This window comes from Acomys minous (genome assembly GCF_964271855.1).
Source record: "Acomys minous genome assembly, chromosome: 2".
NCBI classification, from domain to species: Eukaryota; Metazoa; Chordata; class Mammalia; order Rodentia; family Muridae; genus Acomys; species Acomys minous.
The window spans coordinates 57,163,191-57,186,138 of record NC_140484.1 but is presented as its reverse complement, the minus strand read 5'-3'; the positions used below and the strand labels follow the sequence as shown (position 1 = coordinate 57,186,138).

Sequence of the window (22,948 nt, the reverse complement as noted above, 5' to 3'; positions counted from 1 at the left end):
TTTCCTGTAGGGATAGCCCCGTGCTAAAGTATGAGAGTGATACCACAGAAATGTCTTCAGATGGTTTTCAGAGTGACAGGGGTGGCATGGATGTATTTGTTATCAACCCAAGGCCCATGGCAACTAGAGCTGCAAGATCTTGCCTTGTAGCCCTCAGAGGTGCCAAAGCTCCACTTGTAGCAGCTGGACCACCAAGAAGCCAAAAGGAAATGCTCATTTTTGGGAAGGAAGAAGGATGAGAGAGAGAGAGGCAGAGCTAGTGGAGGAGAGTGGCTCAGTGTGTTGGGAAAGAGAGTCAAAGCCTGGTCTGGGAAGTCCTGAGAGGGACAGGGCCTATACTGTAATAGCCCTGCAAAGCCAGAACCCAGATGTTGAGGTGGCAGTGTACTTGGGTACAGCAGCCAGCATGCCAACAATAGGGTTTGAAGCATCTGGAGTAGTAGGTGCAGGGCTTTCAACACCTGGACTAACCACAGCAAGGTTTGCAGCAGCTGGACTGACAGCAGCAGGGCTTGCAGCAGGTGGACTGACAGCAGCAGGGCTTACAGCAGCTGGACTGACAGCAGCAGGGTTTGCAGCAGCTAGACTGACAGCAGCAGGGATTGCAGCAGCTGCACTGACAGCAGCAGGGTTGGCAGCAGCTGGACTGACAGCAGCAGGGCTTGCAGCAGCTACACTCACAGCAGCTGGATTTGCAGCCGCCACAGGAGCCACAGCCTCCTTTGCAGCCTCCACAGCAGCACACTGGCACACAGCAGCACACAGGCTTGCAGCAGCAGCAGAAGCCACAGCCTCCACAGCTGCAGCCACAGCCCCGACAGCTGGAGCCACAGCCCCCACAGCTGGAGCCACAGCCTCCACAGCTGGAGCCACAGCCTCCAGAACAGCCACAGCAGCTCATGGTTCTGGTGTTGGTTTGGTGTTTGGTGTTTGGTGTATGGAGGGTGGAGTAGGACAGTGAAGCAGGCAGAGAGGGAGGTGGAGAGGTGTGGAGCCTCCTGAGCCTGGGCCTTTATATCCCAGCTCAGGGTCCCTAACATGGCTGCACATGGGCACTTCCTTGTTCCTCTTTGTGCCATTTTTAGGACCACTTTCTTTTGTTTTTCTTCACTTGTCATCCCCTCATGCATTGCCCACTTGTCTCTGGCTTTCTATTGCCTTGTCTGTTTAATTATAGTGCTGAATTTGTGTCCAGAATGGATCAAGACCCCCAATGGGACAGCTCATTTTGGGAAAACACAAACTTACATATGGGTTAATTTTTTTGGTTGTATATGTGCAATCAATGAATTTGCATGTTTATTCATGTGTTTGTCTGTGTGTGTGTGTGTATGTGTCTGTATGTCTGTCTGTCCTTCCTTCTCTCTCTCTCTCTGTCTCTCTCTCTCTGTCTCTCTCTCTGTCTCTGTATACATGTGTGGGAATTCATTCAACCGTGTGGATGCTTGTACTGCCCAGAGTCAGCTAGTAGGTGTCCTCCTTAATCATTCTACTGCGCATGTTTCCTGCAGCAACCAGAGGTCCCTATTCTGACTGTTGTATCTAGCCGGCTTGCTGGGGATGCTGTGTCTGCCTTTGCTTTGTTGGGATAGTAGGCAGACTGCCTTGTCCACCGTGCCATGTTCTTCCTCTTCTTTTTGCCTCCTTCCCCACCCCTCTTTGTGTGTGCGCCGAACGACATATATGTGCTTGTTGTGTATGTGGAAGGCAGTGGTCAACCTGGGTATCTTTCATCAGGAGCTGTCCACCTTGGTTATGAGGCCAAGTCTCTCACTGGCTGGTGACTCTCCTAGTAGGACAGGCTAGTGAATGAAGGCTGAGATGTGGCTGCAGCCACCTCCCCAGTCCTGTAGCTCCATGTTACCATAAGAGGCTTTAAATGTGTTTTGGGGGATCAAACTTAAGTCCTCACACCTGTGCTTGTAGCACTTTATCACTAGATGTATCTCTTAAAGCCCAAGTCTATAATTTACGTGTAGAGTCCGTTAGTTTTTCCGTTGACCCTCATTTTAAGTGACAGTTTGACAGCATTTGTTTGTTTGTTTGTTTTTAGGTAGGGTTTCTCTGTGTAGGCTTGGCTGTCCTGGACATACTTTGTAGACCAGGCTGGCCTTGAACTCACAGAGACCTACCTGCCTCTGACTCCAGAGTGCTAGTTTGAAAGACGTGCTGCAGCACGCCTGATTCTTTCCAACTTTTTAAAGGCTCAACAGCTTTGCAATGAAGACCATAAGACAGGGACCTTGGGCCCAATATTTGAGCCTGAGATTCACACCATATAGGGGAGAGGAGCTCTGACAGGATTTGGGGCTTCCGAGGTCTGTGCTAAAGATGCAGATGGGCCCACTTGAGTTCCTCCTCAGTCCAGGATGGGTCCAAGAATCTTAGAAGAGCACTGGCTGTCTGTGGGTCAGACTACCCTTCCCTACTCTCTGCCTTCCCTTCCTTCCCAAGTCACACTCCAGCTGCCCCTTCTCAGAGTGCATGCAGGCCTACAGGATGGAGTCAGTCTCTCCTTTCGCCCCAGGGATGACCCACTGGACAGTCTTTACTGCACGGGACCCAGAGTTTCTCCATTAGCAGCTGGCTCCTGTACTTGGCTGAGTCCTGACCCCTACCTTGTCCACTCCATGGGGTTGGTGTGGAAACCCCCACCTCAGACAACTGTCTAGCATTAGCCCAGAGCTCTGCCAACCTTAGAGCAGTGGTTCCCAACCTTCCTAATGCTACGACTCTTTAACAACGTTCCTCATGTGCTAGATACCCTCAGCCCTTAAATGACTTCCTTGCTACTTCCTAAGTGTAATCGCTACAGTGATGAACTGAAATGCAAGCATAAGATATGTAAGAGATGTTCTATGGTTCCCTCAAAGGGACTGAGATCCACTAGTTGAGAACCTGCTGGACGTGAGGTGAGGTGAGGTGAGGTGAGGTGAGGTGAGGTGAGGTGATGGCCGAGCTGCCTGGCAAGGGGTCTCTGGACCATGAATGTGAGCACCATATAGGAGTCTGTTCTCCACTGATGTAGTTAACATTTACCGTTTCGAACGTGGGACAAGCCACACTGGGTGGCTCCTACTTTTCATCTTAGCACACAGGGAGGCAGAGGCAGGCAGATCTCTGCGAGTTTGAGGCCAAACTGGTTTACAAAGCAAGTGCAAGAGAGTCAAGGCTCCGTGGAGAAACCCTGTCTTGCAACAAGACACACTCAAAATCAAGCCTTGGACCACTGGCTGATGTGCCTCGTGAAGGTCCCTAAGCCAATCTGGCCTGCAGGTCCTCCCAGCATCCCTCAGGCCCTCCCTATCACAGGGTATGGCTCCCATACCCCGCCTGTACCTTGACCTCTCCAGCCCATGGGCTTGAGCCGCTCTTCCATAGGAATCCCGATTTTAGGGTTCCATAACTGTCTCTTTCTCTGCCCCTTCTTTTGACCCCCTGGCTGGGTGCTTGGCTCCAGCCTCTCTCTTCCCCTGCCACTGTCCCTACATGGTTCGAGGCCAGGACCACTTAGGAGTCTCCCAGATGTGTCTGCCTTTCTTTATGCTCTGCCACATGTCTATAACAAACCTCTCTTGCACCATACCCAGGAGCACTCATAGTTCCTCTCCTTGTCTTTTTGCTTCTTGGCTTCATTCACAATTTGATGTTGTCCAGAGGAACTCTGAGACAGAGCCTATTGTGCAGTCAGATCAGTCTAGAAAGCAGCGCCAGTTCTACCCCCAAACTCCTCTCGGCTTTGTCTTCAGGTCTCCAACTTACCCATGGCCTTATTATCTACCCTTTCTAACTTCCCCCTCCCACACTCCAAATAACTAAATACCCTGTCTCTGTGGTTTGAATGAACATGGCTCCCACAGACGCACAAGGAGTGGCAATATTGGAGATGAGGCCTTGTTGGAGGCCGTGTGCCATGGGGCATGTGCTCTGTGCTTTCAGAAAATCAAGCCAGGCCCAGTGGCACACTGTCTTCCTGCTGCCTGCCAATGCAGATGAAGATTTCTCAGCTCCTTCTCCAGCACCATGTCTGCTGGGTGCCGCCATGCTTCCCGCCATGACAAGAGTGGAATAAACTATGGATCTGTGAGCCACCCAAATGAAAGGTTCTCCCTTAGAGGACTTGCTGTGTTCATGGTTTCTCTTCACAGCAAAAGACACCCTAAGACAGTGGACATGGATCTCTGGGTCTCACTTGCCAGACACCTGTAATCGGTGAGGTCCAATCTCAGGGAGAGAGATCCTGTGTCGAATGATAAACAGGAAGCACGTTGATCTCCTTGAGCCTAGCCTCATCTACAGAGCGAGTTCTAGGGCAGTCAGAGCTGTTCAACAGAGAAATCATGTGTCCTAAATCTAAAGTAAATAAAAGAATAAATAAATAAGTAAATAAATAAGAGCAAAATCAAGGACGGTACCTAGCACTGGCCTCTGGCCTTTGCTTATACACACCCTGCAAGTGTACCTATAATCAGGTGCCTATGGGCACACTACCTTGCAAAGACAGACACACAGACAGACAGACAGACGTACAGACAGACGTACGACAGATGTATACACACACACACACAACACACACACACACACACACACACCCCGTTCAAAGCCAGAACAAGCTCTACTACACTTGAACCACCCTCCATAGATGAGAAGAACTGCTTGTATTGTTAACAAGCTACTGTGTCTGTGGCAGTTTCTGATAGGAGCCTTAGCTGGAGATGATCAGGAAGAGGACGGTGATGTGAGTCTGATTCCTCAGATTCAGGGAGGAGTTGCAGAGTAAGGGCAGAGTGGCTGTCCTTGATGCTTCTGCCACAGTGTGAGGAAGAGCTGTGCCAGGTAGGACACACTGCCCACTGGCCTATGGTCTACTGAAATGTGGTGTGACTACAGTGGCTATTCCAGTAAATCCCTACACAACAAGAGGAAAAAAGACACAAGAGAGCAATAGTGTACTGGAGTATTGGCTTTATTGAAAGTGGAAAGGGCAGAGATGAGGATTCTTGGTGTCTTAGAGTGAGTGGGTTGAGGAGGGCCTTCACTGCAGGGATTGGCATGGGCTACAAGGTGAGAGTGATACCACAGAAATGTCTTCCGATGGTTTTCAGAGTGACAGGGGTGGCATGGATGTATTTGTTATCAACCCGAGGCCCATGGCAACTCGAGCTGCAAGATCTTGCCTTGTAGCCCTCAGAGGTGCCAAAGCTACACTTGTAGCAGCTGGACCACCAAGAAGCCAAAAGGAAATGCTCATTTTTGGGAAGGAAGAAGGATGAGAGAGAGAGGCAGAGCTAGTGGAGGAGAGTGGCTCAGTGTGTTGGGAAAGGGAGTCCAAGCCTGGGCTGGGAAGTCCTGAGAGGGACAGTGCCTATACTGTAATAGCCCTGAGTAGCTAAAACCCAGGGATTGTGCTGGCAGCATACTCGGGCACAGCAACCAGCCTGCCAACTATGGGGTTTTCAGCATCCATCCTAGCAGAAGCAGGGCTTTCAACCACTGGACTAAGAGCAGCAGGGTTGGCAGCAGCTGGACTGACAGCAGCAGGGCTTACAGCAGCTGGACTGACAGCAGCAGGGCTTACAGCAGCTGGACTGACAGCAGCAGGGCTTACAGCAGCTGGACTGACAGCAGCAAGGGTTGCAGCAGCAGGGCTTACAGCAGCTGGACTGACAGCAGCAGGGGTTGCAGTAGCTGGACTGACAGCAGCAAGTTTTGCAGCAGCTGGATTGACAGCAGCAAGGCTTACAGCAGCTGGACTGACAGCAACAGGGCTTGCAGCAGCTGGACTGACAGCAGCAGGGCTTGCAGCAGCTACACTCACAGCAGCTGGACTTGCAACCTCCACAGGAGCCACAGCCTCCCCTGCTGCCCCCACAGCAGCACACAGGCACACAGCAGCACACAGGCTTGCAGCAGCAGCAGGAGCCACTGGTCTCACAGCTGGAGCCACAGCCTCCAGAACAGCCACAGCAGGTCATGGTTCTGGTGTTTGGTTGACGGTGGAGTAGGACAGTGAAGCACGCAGAAAGAGGGGTGTACAGGTGTGGAGCCTCCTGAGCCTAGGCCTTTATATCCCTGCTCAGGGTCACTTACCTGGATGCACATGGGCACTTCCTGGTTCCTGTTTGTGCCATTTTTAGGACCACTCTCTTTTATTTTGCTGTAGTTGTCATCTCCACATTACTGTCCTCTGGTCTCCACATCCTTGTTGCCTCATCACAATAACTCCAATGCTGAATTTGTGTCCTGAGTGGATCAAGCTCCTCATTTTGGTAAAATACCAACCAACATTTCAGGCTTTTTTTTGCTTGTGTATGTCCATGCAATGTATATACGACTGTATTTGTGTGTGTGTGTGTGTGTGTGTGTGTGTGTGTGTGTGTGTGTTCGTACAGGACCATGCCTCTGTGTGGGTGTGTGAGTGAGTGTGTGTGTTTCTCTCTCTCTCTCTCTCTCTCTCTCTCTCTCTCTCTCTCTCTTTCTTTCTGTGTGTGTGTGTGTGTGTGTGTGTGTGTGTGTGTGTGTGTGTGTGTGTGATTTAATGTGTACATGTTTTTGGAATGCATTCAGCTGTGTGGATGCTTGTCTTGGCCAGAGTCAGCTAGTAGGTGTCCTCCTGAGTCATTCTACTGTGCATGTTTCCTGCAGCAACCAGAGGTCCCTATTCTGACTGTTGTATCTAGCCGGCTTGCTGGGGATGCTGTGTCTTCCTTTGCTTTGTTGGGATAGTAGGCAGACTGCCTTGTCCACCGTGCCATGTTCTTCCTCTTCTTTTTGCCTCCTTCCCCACCCCTCTTTGTGTGTGTTGAAGGACAGATATGTGCTCACGTATGTGGAAGGCATTGGTCAACCTGGGTTTTGAGGCCAAGTCTCTCACTGGCTTGTGACTCTCCTCTTAGCACAGGCTAGTGAATGAAGCCTGAGATCTGGCTGCATCCACCTCCCCAGTCCTGTAGCTCCATGTTACCATAAGAGGCTTTTAATGTATTTTGGGGGATCAAACTTAAGTCCTCACACCTGTGCTTGTAGCACTTTATCACTAGATGTATCTCTTAAAGCCCAAGTCTATAAGTTACATGTAGAGTCTGTTAGTTTTTCCGTTGACCCTCATTTTAAGTGACAGTTTGACAGCATTTGTTTGTTTGTTTGTTTTTAGGTAGGGTTTCTCTGTGTAGGCTTGGCTGTCCTGGACATACTTTGTAGACCAGGCTGGCCTTGATCTCACAGAGACCTACCTGCCTCTGACTCCAGAGTGCTAGTTTGAAAGACGTGCTGCAGCATGCCTGATTCTTTCCAACTTTTTAAAGGCTCAACAGCTTTGCAATGAAGACCATAAGACAGGGACCTTGGGCCCAATATTTGAGCCTGAGATTCACACCATATAGGGGAGAGGAGCTCTGACAGGATTTGGGGCTTCCGAGGTCTGTGCTAAAGATGCAGATGGGCCCACTTGAGTTCCTCCTCAGTCCAGGATGGGTCCAAGAATCTTAGAAGAGCACTGGCTGTCTGTGGGTCAGACTACCCTTCCCTACTCTCTGCCTTCCCTTCCTTCCCAAGTCACACTCCAGCTGCCCCTTCTCAGAGTGCATGCAGGCCTACAGGATGGAGTCAGTCTCTCCTTTCGCCCCAGGGATGACCCACTGGACAGTCTTTACTGCACGGGACCCAGAGTTTCTCCATTAGCAGCTGGCTCCTGTACTTGGCTGAGTCCTGACCCCTACCTTGTCCACTCCATGGGGTTTGGTGTGGAAACCCCCACCTCAGACAACTGTCTAGCATTAGCCCAGAGCTCTGCCAACCTTAGAGCAGTGGTTCCCAACCTTCCTAATGCTATGACTCTTTAACAACGTTCCTCATGTGCTAGATACCCTCAGCCCTTAAATGACTTCCTTGCTACTTCCTAAGTGTAATCGCTACAGCGATGAACTGAAATGCAAGCATGAGATATGTAAGAGATGTTCTATGGTTCCCTCAAAGGGACTGAGATCCACTAGTTGAGAACCTGCTGGACGTGAGGTGAGGTGAGGTGAGGTGAGGTGAGGTGAGGTGAGGTGATGGCCTAGCTGCCTGGCAAGGGGTCTCTGGACCATGAATGTGAGCACCATATAGGAGTCTGTTCTCCACTGATGTAGTTAACATTTACCGTTTCGAACGTGGGACAAGCCACACTGGGTGGCTCCTACTTTTCATCTTAGCCCACAGGGAGGCAGAGGCAGGCAGATCTCTGCGAGTTTGAGGCCAAACTGGTTTACAAAGCAAGTGCAAGAGAGTCAAGGCTCCGTGGAGAAACCCTGTCTTGCAACAAAACACACTCAAAATCAAACCTTGGACCACTGGCTGATGTGCCTCGTGAAGGTCCCTAAGCCAATCTGGCCTGCAGGTCCTCCCAGCATCCCTCAGGCCCTCCCTATCACAGGGTATGGCCCCATACCCCGCCTGTACCTTGACCTCTCCAGCCCATGGGCTTGAGCCGCTCTTCCATAGGAATCCCGATTTTAGGGTTCCATAACTGTCTCTTTCTCTGCCCCTTCTTTTGACCCCCTGGCTGGGTGCTTGGCTCCAGCCTCTCTCTTCCCCTGCCACTGTCCCTACATGGTTCGAGGCCAGGACCACTTAGGAGTCTCCCAGATGTGTCTGCCTTTCTTTATGCTCTGCCACATGTCTATAACAAACCTCTCTTGCACCATACCCAGGAGCACTCATAGTTCCTCTCCTTGTCTTTTTGCTTCTTGGCTTCATTCACAATTTGATGTTGTACAGAGGAACTCTGAGACAGAGCCTATTGTGCAGTCAGATCAGTCTAGAAAGCAGCGCCAGTTCTACCCCCAAACTCCTCTCGGCTTTGTCTTCAGGTCTCCAACTTACCCATGGCCTTATTATCTACCCTTTCTAACTTCCCCCTCCCACACTCCAAATAACTAAATACCCTGTCTCTGTGGTTTGAATGAACATGGCTCCCACAGACGCACAAGGAGTGGCAATATTGGAGATGAGGCCTTGTTGGAGGCCGTGTGCCATGGGGCATGTGCTCTGTGCTTTCAGAAAATCAAGCCAGGCCCAGTGGCACACTGTCTTCCTGCTGCCTGCCAATGCAGATGAAGATTTCTCAGCTCCTTCTCCAGCACCATGTCTGCTGGGTGCCGCCATGCTTCCCGCCATGACAAGAGTGGAATAAACTATGGATCTGTGAGGCACCCAAATGAAAGGTTCTCCCTTAGAGGACTTGCTGTGTTCATGGTTTCTCTTCACAGCAAAAGACACCCTAAGACAGTGGACATGGATCTCTGGGTCTCACTGGCCAGACACCTGTAATCGGTGAGGTCCAAGTCTCAGGGAGAGAGATCCTATGTCGAATGATAAACAGGAAGCACGTTGATCTCTGTGAGCCCAGCCTCATCTACAGGGCGAGTTCTAGGGCAGTCAGAGCTGTTCAACAGAGAAATCATGTGTCCTAAATCTAAAGTAAATAAAAGAATAAATAAATAAGTAAATAAATAAGAGCAAAATCAAGGAAGGCACCTAGCACTGGTCTCTGGCCTTTGCTTATACACACCCTGCAAGTGTACCTATAATCAGGTGCCTATGGGCACACTACCTTGCAAAGACAGACACACAGACAGACAGACAGACGTAGAGACAGACGTACAGACAGATGTACACACACACACACACACACACACACACACACACACACACACACACCCCGTTCAAAGCCAGAACAAGCTCTACTACACTTGAACTACCCTCCATAGATGAGAAGAACTGCTTGTATTGTTAATAAGCTACTGTGTCTGTGGCAGTTTCTGATAGGAGCCTTAGCTGGAGATGATCAGGAAGAGGATGGTGATGTGAGTCTGATTCCTCAGATTCAGGGAGGAGTTGCAGAGTAAGGGCAGAGAGGCTGTCCTTGATGCTTCTGCCACAGTGTGAGGAAGAGCTGTGCCAGGTAGGACACACTGCCCACTGGCCTATGGTCTACTGAAATGTGGTGTGACTACAGTGGCTATTCCAGTAAATCCCTACACAACAAGAGGAAAAAAGACACAAGAGAGCAATAGTGTACTGGAGTATTGGCTTTATTGAAAGTGGAAAGGGCAGAGATGAGGATTCTTGGTGTCTTAGAGTGAGTGGGTTGAGGAGGGCCTTCACTGCAGGGATTGGCATGGGCTACAAGGTGAGAGTGATACCACAGAAATGTCTTCAGATGGTTTTCAGAGTGACAGGGGTGGCATGGATGTATTTGTTATCAACCCGAGGCCCATGGCAACTCGAGCTGCAAGATCTTGCCTTGTAGCCCTCAGAGGTGCCAAAGCTCCACTTGTAGCAGCTGGACCACCAAGAAGCCAAAAGGAAATGCTCATTTTTGGGAAGGAAGAAGGATGAGAGAGAGAGGCAGAGCTAGTGGAGGAGAGTGGCTCAGTGTGTTGGGAAAGGGAGTCAAAGCCTGGGCTGGGAAGTCCTGAGAGGGACAGTGCCTATCCTGTAATAGCCCTGAGTAGCTAAAACCCAGGGATTGTGCTGGCAGCATCCTCGGGCACAGCAACCAGCCTGCCAACTATGGGGTTTTCAGCATCCATCCTAGCAGAAGCAGGGCTTTCAACCGCTGGACTAAGAGCAGCAGGGTTGGCAGCAGCTGGACTGACAGCAGCAGGGCTTACAGCAGCTGGACTGACAGTAGCAGGGCTTACAGCAGCTGGACTGAGAGCAGCAGGGCTTACAGCAGCTGGACTGACAGCAGCAGGGCTTACAGCAGCTGGACTGACAGCAGCAGGGCTTACAGCAGCTGGACTGAGAGCAGCAGGGCTTACAGCAGCTGGACTGACAGCAGCAGGGCTCACAGCAGCTGGACTGACAGCAGCAAGGGTTGCAGCAGCTGGATTGACAGCAGCAAGGTTTACAGCAGCTGGACTGACAGCAACAGGGCTTGCAGCAGCTGGACTGACAGCAGCAGGGCTTGCAGCAGCTACACTCACAGCAGCTGGACTTGCAACCTCCACAGGAGCCACAGCCTCCCCTGCTGCCCCCACAGCAGCACACAGGCACACAGCAGCACACAGGCTTGCAGCAGCAGCAGGAGCCACCGGTCTCACAGCTGGTGCCACAGCCTCCAGAACAGCCACAGCAGGTCATGGTTCTGGTGTTTGGTTGACGGTGGAGTAGGACAGTGAAGCAGGCAGAAAGAGGGTGTACAGGTGTGGAGCCTCCTGAGCCTGGGCCTTTATATCCCTGCTCAGGGTCACTTACCTGGATGCACATGGGCACTTCCTGGTTCCTGTTTGTGCCATTTTTAGGACCACTCCCTTTTATTTTGCTGTAGTTGTCATCTCCACATTACTGTCCTCTGGTCTCCACATCCTTGTTGCTTCATCACAATAACTCTAGTGCTGAATTTGTGTCCTGAGTGTATCAAGCTCCTCATTTTGGTAAAATACCAACCAACATTTCAGGCTTTTTTTTGCTTGTATATGTCCATGCAATGTATATACGACTGTGTGTGTGTGTGTGTGTGTGTGTGTGTGTGTGTGTGTGTGTGTGTGTGTTCGTGCAGGACCATGCCTCTGTGTGGGTGTGTGAGTGAGTGTGTGTGTTTCTCTCTCTCTCTCTCTCTCTCTCTCTCTCTCTCTCTTTCTCTCTCTTTCTCTCTGTGTGTGTGTGATTTAATGTATACATTGTTTTGGAATGCATTCAGCTGTGTGGATGCTTGTCTTGGCCAGAGTCAGCTAGTAGGTGTCCTCCTGAATCATTCTATTGTGCATGTTTCCTGCAGCAACCAGAGGTCCCTATTCTGACTGTTGCATCCAGCCAGCTTGCTGGGGATGCTGTGTCTGCCTTTGGTTTGTTGGGATAGTAGGTAGACTGCCATGTTCTTCCTCTTCTTTTTGTCTCCTTCTCCCACCCCTCTTTGTGTGTGTTGAAGGATATATATGTGCTTGTGTATGTGGAAGGCAGTGGTCAACCTGGGTATCTTTCATCAGGAGCTGTCCTCCTTGGTTTTGAGGCCAGGTCTCTCACTGGCTGGTGACTCTCCTCTTAGGACAGGCTAGTGAATGAAGCCTGAGATCTGGCTGCATCCACCTCCCCAGTCCTGTAGCTCCATGTTACCATAACAGGCTTTTAATGTGTTTTGGGGTTCAGACTTAAGTCCTCATACCTGTGAGGCAAGCACTTTAACACTAGATGTATCTCTTAAAGCCCAAGTCTATGTTTAATCCCTATAATTTATGTGTAGAGTCCGTTAGTTTTTCCATTTACTCTGACTTTTTTCTCTTTTTTTATTAATTTATTCTTGTTACATCTGAATGATTATCACATCCTTTGTATCCTCCCATTCTTCCCTCCCTCCCATTTAGCTTTACTCCCCTCCCCTATGACTGTGCCTGAGGGGACTTTCTCCCCCTTTCTAAGCTCATAAGGTATCAAGTCTCTTTTTGGTAGCCTGCCATCCTTCCTCTGAGTGCCACCAGGTCTCCCCTTCCAGGGGACATGGTCAAATATGAGGCACCAGAGTATGTGTGAAAGTCATACCCCACTCTCCACTCAACTGTGGAGAATGTCCTGTTCTTTGGCTCGATCTGGGTAGGGGTTTGAAGCTTCTGGCCTGTATTGTCCTTGGCTGGTGACATGGTTTGAGCCGGACCCCTGGGCCCAAATCTGCCTATCATAATGTTCTTCTTGTAGGTTTCTAGGACCCTCTGGATCCTTCTACTTTGCTATTTTCCCATGCTTCTCTCATGTAGAGTCCCAATAGGATGTCCTCCCCTCTGTCTCAGTTTCCTGGTAAGTGAAGGCTTTCATGGGACATGCCCCTTGGGCTAGTATGCAGATATAAGTGAGTATATGCCATCTGACTCTTTCTGCTTCTGGGTTAACTCACTCATTATTATCATTTCTAGCTCATTCCATTTGTCCACAAATTTCGGGAATACCTTTTTTTTTTTAAATAGCTGAGTAGTATTCCATAGTGTATATGTACCACAGTTTCTTTATCCATTCTTCTACTGAGGGACACTTAGGCTATTTCCATGTTCTGGCTATTATGAATAAGGCTGCTATGAACATGGTTGAGCATTGTTTCTTGTGTGCTGGAGCATCTTCTGGGTATGTTCCAAGGAGTGGAATAGCGGGTCCTGAGGAAGCCCTATTCCCAGTTTTCTGAGATAGCACCAGATAGATTTCCAAAGTGGCTGTACTAGTTTTACATTCCCACCAGCAATGAAGGAGTGTTCCTCTCTCTAGACATTGTCACCAGCATGTGGTGTTGCTTGAATTTTTGATCTTAGCCATTGTGATGGGTGTAAGATGGAATCTCAGAGTTGTTTTGATTTGCATTTCCCTGATGACTAAGGAGGTTGAGCATTTCTTTAAGTGTTTCTGAGCCATTTGATATTCCTCTGTTGCGAATTCTCTGTTTAGTTCTGAGGCCCATTTCTCAATTGATTTATTTGGTTTGGTGGTGTTTAATTTCTTGAGTTCTTTATATATTTTGGATATTAGACCTTTGTCATATGTAGGGTTGGTGAAGATCTTTTCCCAGTCTGTAGGCTGTCGCTTTGTTCTGTTGACAGTGTCTCCTTCCTTACAGAAGCTTCTCAGCCTCATGAGGTCTCATTTATTAATTGTTGACATTAAGGCCTGGGCTGTTGGTGTTCTCTTCAGGAAGTTGTCTCCTGTGCCAATATGTTCCAGGCTCTTCCCCACTTTTTCTTCAGAGTGACTTAGTGTCTCTGGTTTTATGTTGAGGTCTTTAATCCACTTGGATTTGAGTTTTGTACAAGGTGACAAATATGGGTCCAGTTGCATTTTTTTACACATAGACATCCAGTTAGACCAGCACCGTTTGTTGAAGATGCTATCCTTTTTCCATTGAATGGATTTGGCTTCCTTGTCAAAAATCAAGTGACCATATGTGTATGGACTCATATGTGGGTCTTTGATTTGATTCCACTGATCAAGCAGCCTGTTGCTGTGCCAGTACCATGCTGTTTTAATTACTATTGCTTTATAGTACAGTTTGAGATCAGGTATGGAGATTCCTCCGGAGGACCTTTTATTGTACCAGATTGTTTTAGCTATCCGGGGTTTTTTGTTTTTCCATATGAAGTTCAGAATTGAACTTTCAATGTCTTTAAAAATTGTGCAGGTATTTTGATAGGGATTGCCTTGAATGTGTAGATTGCTTTTGGTAAGATAGCCCTTTTTACTATGATGATTCTCCTGATCCATGAGCAAGGAAGATCATTCCATCTTCTCATGTCATCTTCAATCTCTTTCTTGAGAGCTTTGAAATTTTTTCCCAACAAGTCCTTCACTTCCTTAGTTAGAGTAACTCCTAAGTATTTTATATTGCTTGTGGCTAATGTGAAGGGTGTGGTTTTCCTAATTTCTTCCTCTGCAATCTGGTCATTTGTGTATAAGAAGGCTACAGACTTTTTTGAGATAATTTTGTATCCAGCCAATGTACTGAAGTTGTTTATCAGCTGTAGGAGTTCTCTGGTGGAAATTTGAGGGTCACTTATGTACATTATCATATCATCTGCAAATAGTATTAATTTGACTTCCTCTTTTCCCCTTTGGATCCCCTTGATCTCCTTTTGTTGTCTTATTGCTCTGGCTAGAACTTCGAGTACTATATTGAAGAGATATGAGAGAGTAGGCAGCCTTGCCTTGGTCCCGATTTTAGAGGAATTTCCTTGAGCATGTCACCATTTAATTTGATTTTGGCTATTGGCTTGCTGTATATAGTCTTTATTATGTTGAGGAAAGTGCCTTGTATCCCTGATCTCTCTAAAACTTTAAACATGAATGGGTGTTGATTTTATCAAATGCTTTCTCTGCATCTAAAGAGAAGATCATGTGGTTTTTTATTTTCAGTTTGTCTATATGGTGGATTACATTGATGGATTTCCGTATATTAAACCATCCCTTCATGCCTGGAATGAAGTCTACTTGGTCATGATGAATGATATATCTTTGATGTGTTCTTGTATTCGTTTTGCAAGTATTTTATTTTGTATTTTTGCATCGATGTTCATAAGAGAAATTGGTCTGAAATTCTCTTTCTTTGTTGAGTCTTTGTGAGGTTTAGGTATCAATGTGACTATGGCCTCATAGAATGAGTTTGGTAATGTTCCATCCATTTCTATCTTTTGGAGTAGCTTGAAGAGTATCGGTATTAGCTTGCCCTTGAAGGTCTGGTAGAATTCTGCACTGAAACCATCTGGCCCTGGGCTTTTTTTGGCGGGGAGACTATCAATGATTGCTTCTATTTCTGTAGGGGAATTGGGACTACTTAGCTTGTTTAGCTGATCTTCACTTAACTTTGGCAAGTGTAATTGATCAAGAAAATCGTCCATTTCCCTTAGATTTTCAAATTTTGTGGCATATATGCCTTCGAAGTAGGATCTTATGATTCTTTGTATTTCTTCAGTGTCTGTTGTTATGTCTCTCTTTTCATTTCTGGTTTTGTTGATTTCAGTACTTTCTCTCTGCCTTTTAGTTAGTTTGGCTAACGGTTTGTCTATCTTGTTGATTTTCTCCAAGAAGCAGCTTTTGGTTTTGTTGATTCTTTGGACTGTTTTCTTAGTTTCTAATTTGTTAATTTCATCCCTGAGTTTGATTATTTCCAGACATGTACTCCTTTTGGGTGTTTCTGCTTCTTTTTTTCCCCTAGGGATTCCAGTTGTGTCATTAAGATGCTTATGTGGGATGTTTCCAATTTCTTTTTAAAGGCACTTAGTGCTATGAATTTTCCTCTTAGCACTGCTTCCAATGTATCCCACAAATTTGGGTATGTTGTTCCTTCATTTTCATTGAATTTCAGAAACTCCTTGATTTCTTCCCTGACCCAGGTGCGATTTACCAGAGAGTTGTTTAGTTTCCATGTAGGTGTAGGCTTTTTGTTATTTCTGTGTTGTTGAATTGCATCCTAAGACCATGGTGATCTGATAAAATACAAGGTATTATTTCAATCCTCTTGTATATGTTGAGGCTTGCTTTGTGACCTACGATGTGTTCAATTTTGGAGAAGGTTCCATGGGGTGCAGAGAAGAAGGTATATTCTTTCTTGTTTGGGTGAAAGGTTCTGTAGATATCAGTTAGATCCATTTGACTCATGGCATTGGTTAATGATGTTATTTCTCGGCTTAGTTTCTGTTTCAATGACTTGCCCTTCAGTGAGAGTGGGGTTTTGAAGTCTCCCACTATTATTGTGTGGGGACCGATGTGTGGTTTAAGCTTCTTTAGCAGATCTTTTACAAATGTGGGTGTCCTTGTATTGGGAGCATAGATGTTTAGAATTGAGATGTCATCTCGTTTGACTTCACCTTTTGATGAGTATGAAGTGTCCTTCCATATCTCTTTTGATTAATTTTGGTTGAAAATCTATTTTGTTCAATATTACAATGGCTACACCTGCTTGCTTCTTGTGACCATTTTTTTGTGACCAAGGTGGAATATTTTTTTCCAACCTTTTGCCCTGAGGTACTGCCTATCGTTACGGGTGAGATTGTTTCTTGAATGCAGAAGAATGTTGGATCTTGTTTATACACCCATTCAGTTAGTCTGTGTCTTTTTTATTGGAGAATTGAGACCATTGATGTTAAGAGATATTAATGACCAGTGAGCGTTAAGAGTCTTAATTTTGATGTTGGTTCCAGTGGAGCGTTTGTACAGTTGTGTTTTTGCCATGGTATAGTTATCTATTTCCTGAGTAGTTTTGGCTGTACCTTGACCCGTCTGGGATGGAGTTTTCCTCCTAGTACCCTCTATAAATCTAGTTTTGTGGATAGGTACTGTTTGAATTTGTTTTTGTCATGGAATATTTTGTTTTTTCCCTCAATGGTTATTGATTGTTTAGCTTGGTAAAGTAGTCTGGCCTGGCAACTCTGGTCTCTTAGGGTTTGCAGGATCTCTGTCCAGGGCCTCTGGACAGCCAAAGTTCCTACACAAAGAAACCTTGTCTCCTAAAATCAAAATAAATAAATAAATAAGATAGAAATAAAGGAATAGACCTAGCATTGATTCACGTCTTTGCAAATCCTCGCACCTGCATGTGTACCTATATTTAGGTATAGGTGTGCACACTAATTTCAGAGACACACAGACACAACACACACACATACAGACACACACACACACACACACACACACACACACACACACACACAATGCCAGAAGAATATGTACTACACTTGAACTACCCTCCATAGATGAGAAGAACTGCTTTTATTGTTAATAAGCTGCTGTGTCTATGGCAATTTCTGATGGCAACCTTAGCTGAGATGATCAGCGAAGAGACAGGAGATGTGAGTCTGCTTTCCTTAGATGTAGGGAGGAGTTGCAGAGTAAGGGCTGAGTGGCTGACATTGATGCTTCTGCCACAGTGTGAGGAAGAGCTGTGCCAGGTAGGACACTCTGCCTACTGGCCTATGGTCTACAGTAATGCAGTGTGACCACAGGTGCTACTGCAATGCACCCTTACCAAACCAGAGGAGAGACACAACACAGCAATAGTGTACCAGAGTAGTGGCTTTATTCGATGTGTAAAAGGCAGAGATGAGGATTCTTGGTGGCTTTAGAGTGAGTGGGTTGAGGAGGACCTTCACTGCAGGGATAGCCCCGTGCTAAAGTGTGAGGGTGATACCACAGAAATGACTTCAGATGCTTGGCAGAAGTGCCAGGGGAGGCATGGAAGTATTTCTTATTGACCCCGAGGCCCATGGCAAGTAGAGCTGCAAGATCTTGCCTTGTATCCCTCAGAGGTACCAATGCTACACTTGTAGCAGCTGGACTAATAAGAAGGCTCTAGGAAATGCTCATTCTTGGGAAGGAAGAAGGATGAGAGAGAGACAGAGCTAGTGGAGGAGAGTGGCTCAGTGTGTTGGGAAAGAGAGTCAAAGCCTGGGCCGGGAAGTCCTGACAGGGAGAGTGCCTATATTGCAATAGCCCTGCAAAGCCAGAACCCAGATGTTGACGTGGCAGCGTACTTGGGCACAGCAGCCAGCATGCCAACAATAGGGCTTGAAGCATCTGGAGTAGTAGGTGCAGGGCTTTCTGCAGCTGGACTAACCACAGCAAGGTTTGCAGCAGCTGGACTGAGAGCAGCAGGGCTTGCAGCAGGTGGACTGACAGCAGCAGGGCTTACAGCAGCAGGACTGACAGCAGCAGGGCTTGCAATAGCAAGATTGGCAGCAGCTGGACTGACAGCAGCAGGGCTTGCAGCAGCAGGATTGACAGCAGCAAGGCTTGCAACAGCTAGATTGGCAGCACCTGGACTGACAGCAGCCTCCCTTGCATCCCCCACAGGAGCCACAGCCACCCTCACAGTCCCCACAGCTAGAACAGGCACAGGTGGGCACACAGCAACACACAGGCTTGCTGCAGCAGCAGGAGCCACAGCCCCCACAGCTGGAGCCACAGCCTCCAGAACAGCCACAGCAGGTCATGGTTCTGGTGTTTGGTTGAGGGTGGAGAAGGACAGTGAAACAGGCAGAGAGAGTATGGTTGTACAGGTGTGGAGCCTCCTGAGCCTTTGCCTTTATATCCCTGCTCAGTGTGACTTAAGTGGCAGCACATGGACACTTCCTCCTTTCTGTTTGTGCCATTTTTAGGACCAGTTTCTTTTGTTTTTCTTCACTTGTCATCTCCTCATGCAACATCCACTTGTCTCTGGCTTTTTGTTGCCTTATTGGTCCAACTGTAGTGCTGAATTGGTCTCCTGAATTGATCAAAACCCTCAATGGGTCAGCTCATCTTGGGAAAACACAAACTTATATTTGGGTTAATATTTTTGGTTGTATATGTGCATACAATGAATTTGCATGGTTATTCAAGGGTGTGTGTGTGTGTGTGTGTGTGTGTGTGTGTGTGTGTGTGTGTGTGTGTGTCTGTTTATATTTAATCCCTATAATTTATGTGTAGAGTCCGTTAGTTTTTCCATTGACCCTGACTTTTTTCTTTTTTTATTAATTTATTTTTGTTATATCTCAATGATTATCCCATCCCTTGTATCCTCCCTTTCTTCCATCCCTCCCATTTTACCCTTACTCCTCTCTCCTATGACTGTGCCTGCGGAGACTTCCTTCCCCTTTATATGCTCATAAGGTATCAAGTCTCTTCTTGGTAGTCTGCTATCCTTTCTCTGAGTGCCATCAGGTCTGGTCTCCCCCTCTAGGGGATATGGTCAAATATGAGGCACCAGAGTATGTGTGAAAGTCATACCCCACTCTCCACTCAACTGTGGAGAATGTCCTGTTCATTGGCGAGATATGGGTAGGGGTTTGAAGTTTCCGGCCTGTATTGTCCTTGGCTGGTGCCATGGTTCGAGCTGGACCCCTGGGCCCAAATATACCAATCATAATGTTCTTCTTGTAGGGTTCTAAGACCCTCTGGATCCTTCTACTTTGCTACTCTCCCATGCTTCTCTCATGTAGAGTCCCAATAGGATGTCCTCCCCTCTGTCCCAGTTTCCTGGTAAGTGAAGACTTTCATGGGACATTCCCCTTGGGCTAGTATGCAGATATAAGTGAGTATATACCATTTGACTCTTTCTGCTTCTGGTTTAACTCATTCATTATGATCATTTCTAGCTCAGTCCATTTGTCCACAAATTTCGGGAATACCTTGTTTTTAATAGCTGAGTAGTATTCCATAGTGCATGTATACCACATTTTCTTTATCCATTCTTCTACTGAGGGACACTTAGGCTATTTCCATGTTCTGGCTATTATGAATAAGGCTGCTTTGAACATGATTGAGCAACGTTTCTTGTTGTGTGCTGGAGCATCTTCTGGGTATGTTGCAAGGAGTGGAATAGCAGGTCTTGAGGAAGCCCTATTCCCAGTTTTCTGAGATAGCACCAGATAGATTTCCAAAGTGGCTGTACTAGTTTTACATTCCCACCAGCAATGAAGGAGTGTTCCATTCTCTCGACATCGTCACCAGCATGTGGTGTTGCTTGAATTTTTGATCTTAGCCATTGTGATGTGTGTAAGATGGAATCTCAGAGTTGTTTTGATTTGCATTACCCTGATGACTAAGAAGGTTGAGCATTTCTTTAAGTGTTTCTCAGCCATTTGATATTCCTCTGTTGAGAATTCTCTGTTTAGTTCTGAGGCCCATTTCTCATTTGATTTATTTGGTTTGGTGGTGTTTAATTTCTTGAGTTCTTTATATATTTTGGATATTAGACCTTTGTCATATGTAGGGTTGGTGAAGATCTTTTCCCAGTCTGTAGGCTGTCACTTTGTTCTGTTGACAGTGTCACCTTCCTTACAGAAGCTTCTCAGCCTCATGAGGTCCCATTTATTAATTGTTGACATTAAGGCCTGGGCTGTTGGTGTTCTCTTCAGGAAGTTGTCTCCCGTGCCAATATGTTCCAGGCTCTTCCCCACATTTTCTTCTAAGTGACTTAGTGTATGTGGTTTTATGTTGAGGTCTTTAATCCACTTGGAATTGAGTTTTGTGCAAGGTGACAAATATGGGTCCAGTTGCATTTTTTTACACATAGACATCCAGTGAGACCAGCACCGTTTGTTGAAGATGCTCTCCTTTTTCCATCGAATGGATTTGGCTTCTTTGTCAAAAATCAAGTGACCATATGTGTGTGGATTCATATGTGGGTCTTCGATTCCATTCCACTGATCAAGCAGCCTGTTGCTGTGCCAGTACCATGCTGTTTTAATTACTGTTGCTTTATAGTACAGTTTGAGATCAGGTATGGAGATTCCTCCGGAGGACCTATTATTGTACAAGATTGTTTTAGCTATCCTGGTTTTTTGTTTTGTTTTTGTTTTTCCATATGAAGTTCAGAATTGAACTTTCAATATCTTTAACAATTGTGTAGGTATTTTGATACGAATTGCCTTGAATGTGTAGATTGCTTTTGGTAAGATAACCATTTTACTATGATGATTCTCCTGATCCATGAGCAAGGAAGATCATTCCATCTTCTCATGTCATCTTCAATCTCTTTCTTCTGAGTTTTGACATTTTTTTCCAACAAATCCTTCACTTGCTTAGTTAGAGTAACTCCTAAATATTTTATATTGCTTGTGGCTAATGTGAAGGGTGTGGTTTTCCTAATTTCTCCCTCTGCAAGCTGGTCATTTGTGTATAGGAAGGCTATAGACTTATTTGAGTTAATTTTGTATCCAGTCAATGTGCTGAAGTTGTTTATCAGCTGTAGGAGTTCTCTGGTGTAATTTTGAGGGTCACTTATGTACACTATCATGTCATCTGAAAATAGGGATAATTTGACTTCCTCCTTTCCCATTTGGATCCCCTTGATCTCCTTTTGTTGTCTTATTGCTCTGGCTAGAACTTCGAGTACTATATTGAAGAGATATGGAGAGAGTGGGCAGCCTTGCCTTGGTCCCGATTTTAGAGGAATTTCCTTGAGCATCTCACCATTTAATTTGATTTTGGCTATTGGCTTGCTGTATATAGCCTTTATTATGTTGAGGAAAGTGCCTTGTATCCCCGATCTCACTAAAAGTTTAAACATGAATGGGTGTCGATTTTATCAAATGCTTTCTCTGCATCTAAAGAGATGATCATGTGGCTTTTTATTTTCAGTTTGTCTATATGGTGGATTACATTGATGGATTTCCGTATATTAAACCATCCCTGCATGCCTGGAATGAAGCCTACTTGGTCATGATGAATGATATATCTTTGATGTGTTCTTGTATTCGTTTTGGAAGTATTTTATTTTGTATTTTTGCATCGGTGTTCATAAGAGAAATTGGTCTGAAATTCTCTTTCTTTGTTGAGTCTTTGTGAGGTTTAGGTATCAATGTGACTATGGCCTCATAGAATGAGTTTGGTAATGTTCCATCCATTTCTGTCTTTTGGAGTAGCTTGAAGAGTATCGGTATTAGCTCACCCTTGAAGGTCTGGTAGAATTCTGCACTGAAACCATCTGGCCCTGAGTTTTTTTTTTTTTTTTTGGTGGGAGACTATCAATGATTGCTTCTATTTCTGTAGGGGAAATGGGACTACTTAGCTTGTTTATCTGATCTTCACTCAGTTTTGGCAAGTGAAATTGATCAAGAAAATCGTCCATTTCCCTTAGATTTTCAAATTTTGTTGTATATATGCCTTTGAAGTAGGATCTTATGATTCTTTGTATTTCTTCAGTGTCTGTTGTTATGTCTCTCTTTTCATTTCTGATTTTGTTGATTTCAATACTATCTCTCTGCCTTTTAATTAGTTTGGCTAATGGTTTGTCTATCTTGTTGATTTTCTCCAAGAATCAGCTCTTGGTTTTGTTGATTCTTTGGACTGTTTTCTCAGTTTCTAATTTGTTAATTTCAGCCCTGAGTTTGATTTTTTCCAGACTTCTACTCCTTTTGGGTGTTTCTGCTTCTTTTTTTTTCTAGTGCTTCCAGTTGTGTCGTTAAGATGTGCGATGTTTCCAATTTCTTTTTAAAGGCACTTAGTGCTATGAATTTTTCTCTTAGCACTGCATCCAATGTATCTCACAAATTTGGGTATGTTGTTCCTTCATTTTCATTGAGTTTCAGAAACTTCTTGATTTCTTTCTTTATTTCTTCCCTGACCCAGGTGTCATTTAGCACAGAGTTGTTTAGTTTCCACGTAGCTGTAGGCTTTTTGTTATTTCTGTTGTTGTTGAATTGCAGCCTAAGACCGTGGTGATCTGATAGGATACAAGGTATTATTTCAATCCTCTTGTATCTGTTGAGGCTTGCCTTGTAACCTATGATGTGATCTATTTTGGAGAAAGTTCCATGGCGTGCAGAGGAGAAGGTATATTCTTTCTTTTTTGGGTGAAACAAGATATCTGTTAGATCCATTTGACTCCTGGCATTGGTTAATGATGTTATTTCTTGGCTTAGTTTCTGTGTCAATGACCTATCCTTCAGTGAGAGTGGGGTGTTGGAGTCTCCCACTATTATTGTGTGGGGATCGATGTGTGGTTTAAGCCTTTCCA

General features: G+C 46.0%; 3 protein-coding genes across 3 annotated transcripts; all 3 read right to left on the bottom strand.

The window, feature by feature from the left end:
- Positions 1-315: 315 nt before the first annotated feature.
- LOC311592945 (uncharacterized protein) lies at positions 316-901 on the bottom strand (the record flags this gene model as incomplete). The annotated part of the gene is made up of 1 exon (XM_084773849.1): positions 316-901. One exon carries the CDS (start codon positions 899-901, stop codon positions 467-469), a length of 435 nt encoding a protein of 144 aa, XP_084629975.1. The 3' UTR covers positions 316-466.
- A 4,597-nt stretch (positions 902-5,498) lies between these two features.
- Positions 5,499-5,981, bottom strand: LOC311609604 (uncharacterized protein; the record flags this gene model as incomplete). The annotated part of the gene is made up of 1 exon (XM_084802802.1): positions 5,499-5,981. The coding sequence occupies exon 1, from the start codon at positions 5,973-5,975 to the stop codon at positions 5,499-5,501; it is 477 nt and encodes a 158-aa protein (XP_084658928.1). The 5' UTR covers positions 5,976-5,981.
- A 4,624-nt stretch (positions 5,982-10,605) lies between these two features.
- Positions 10,606-18,826, bottom strand: LOC311609597 (uncharacterized protein; the record flags this gene model as incomplete). The annotated part of the gene is made up of 2 exons (XM_084802788.1): positions 18,265-18,826; positions 10,606-11,011 (listed from the first exon to the last, which is right to left on the bottom strand). Exons 1-2 carry the CDS (start codon positions 18,438-18,440, stop codon positions 10,606-10,608), a joined length of 582 nt encoding a protein of 193 aa, XP_084658914.1. The 5' UTR covers positions 18,441-18,826.
- Between the last annotated feature and the right edge of the window lie 4,122 nt (positions 18,827-22,948).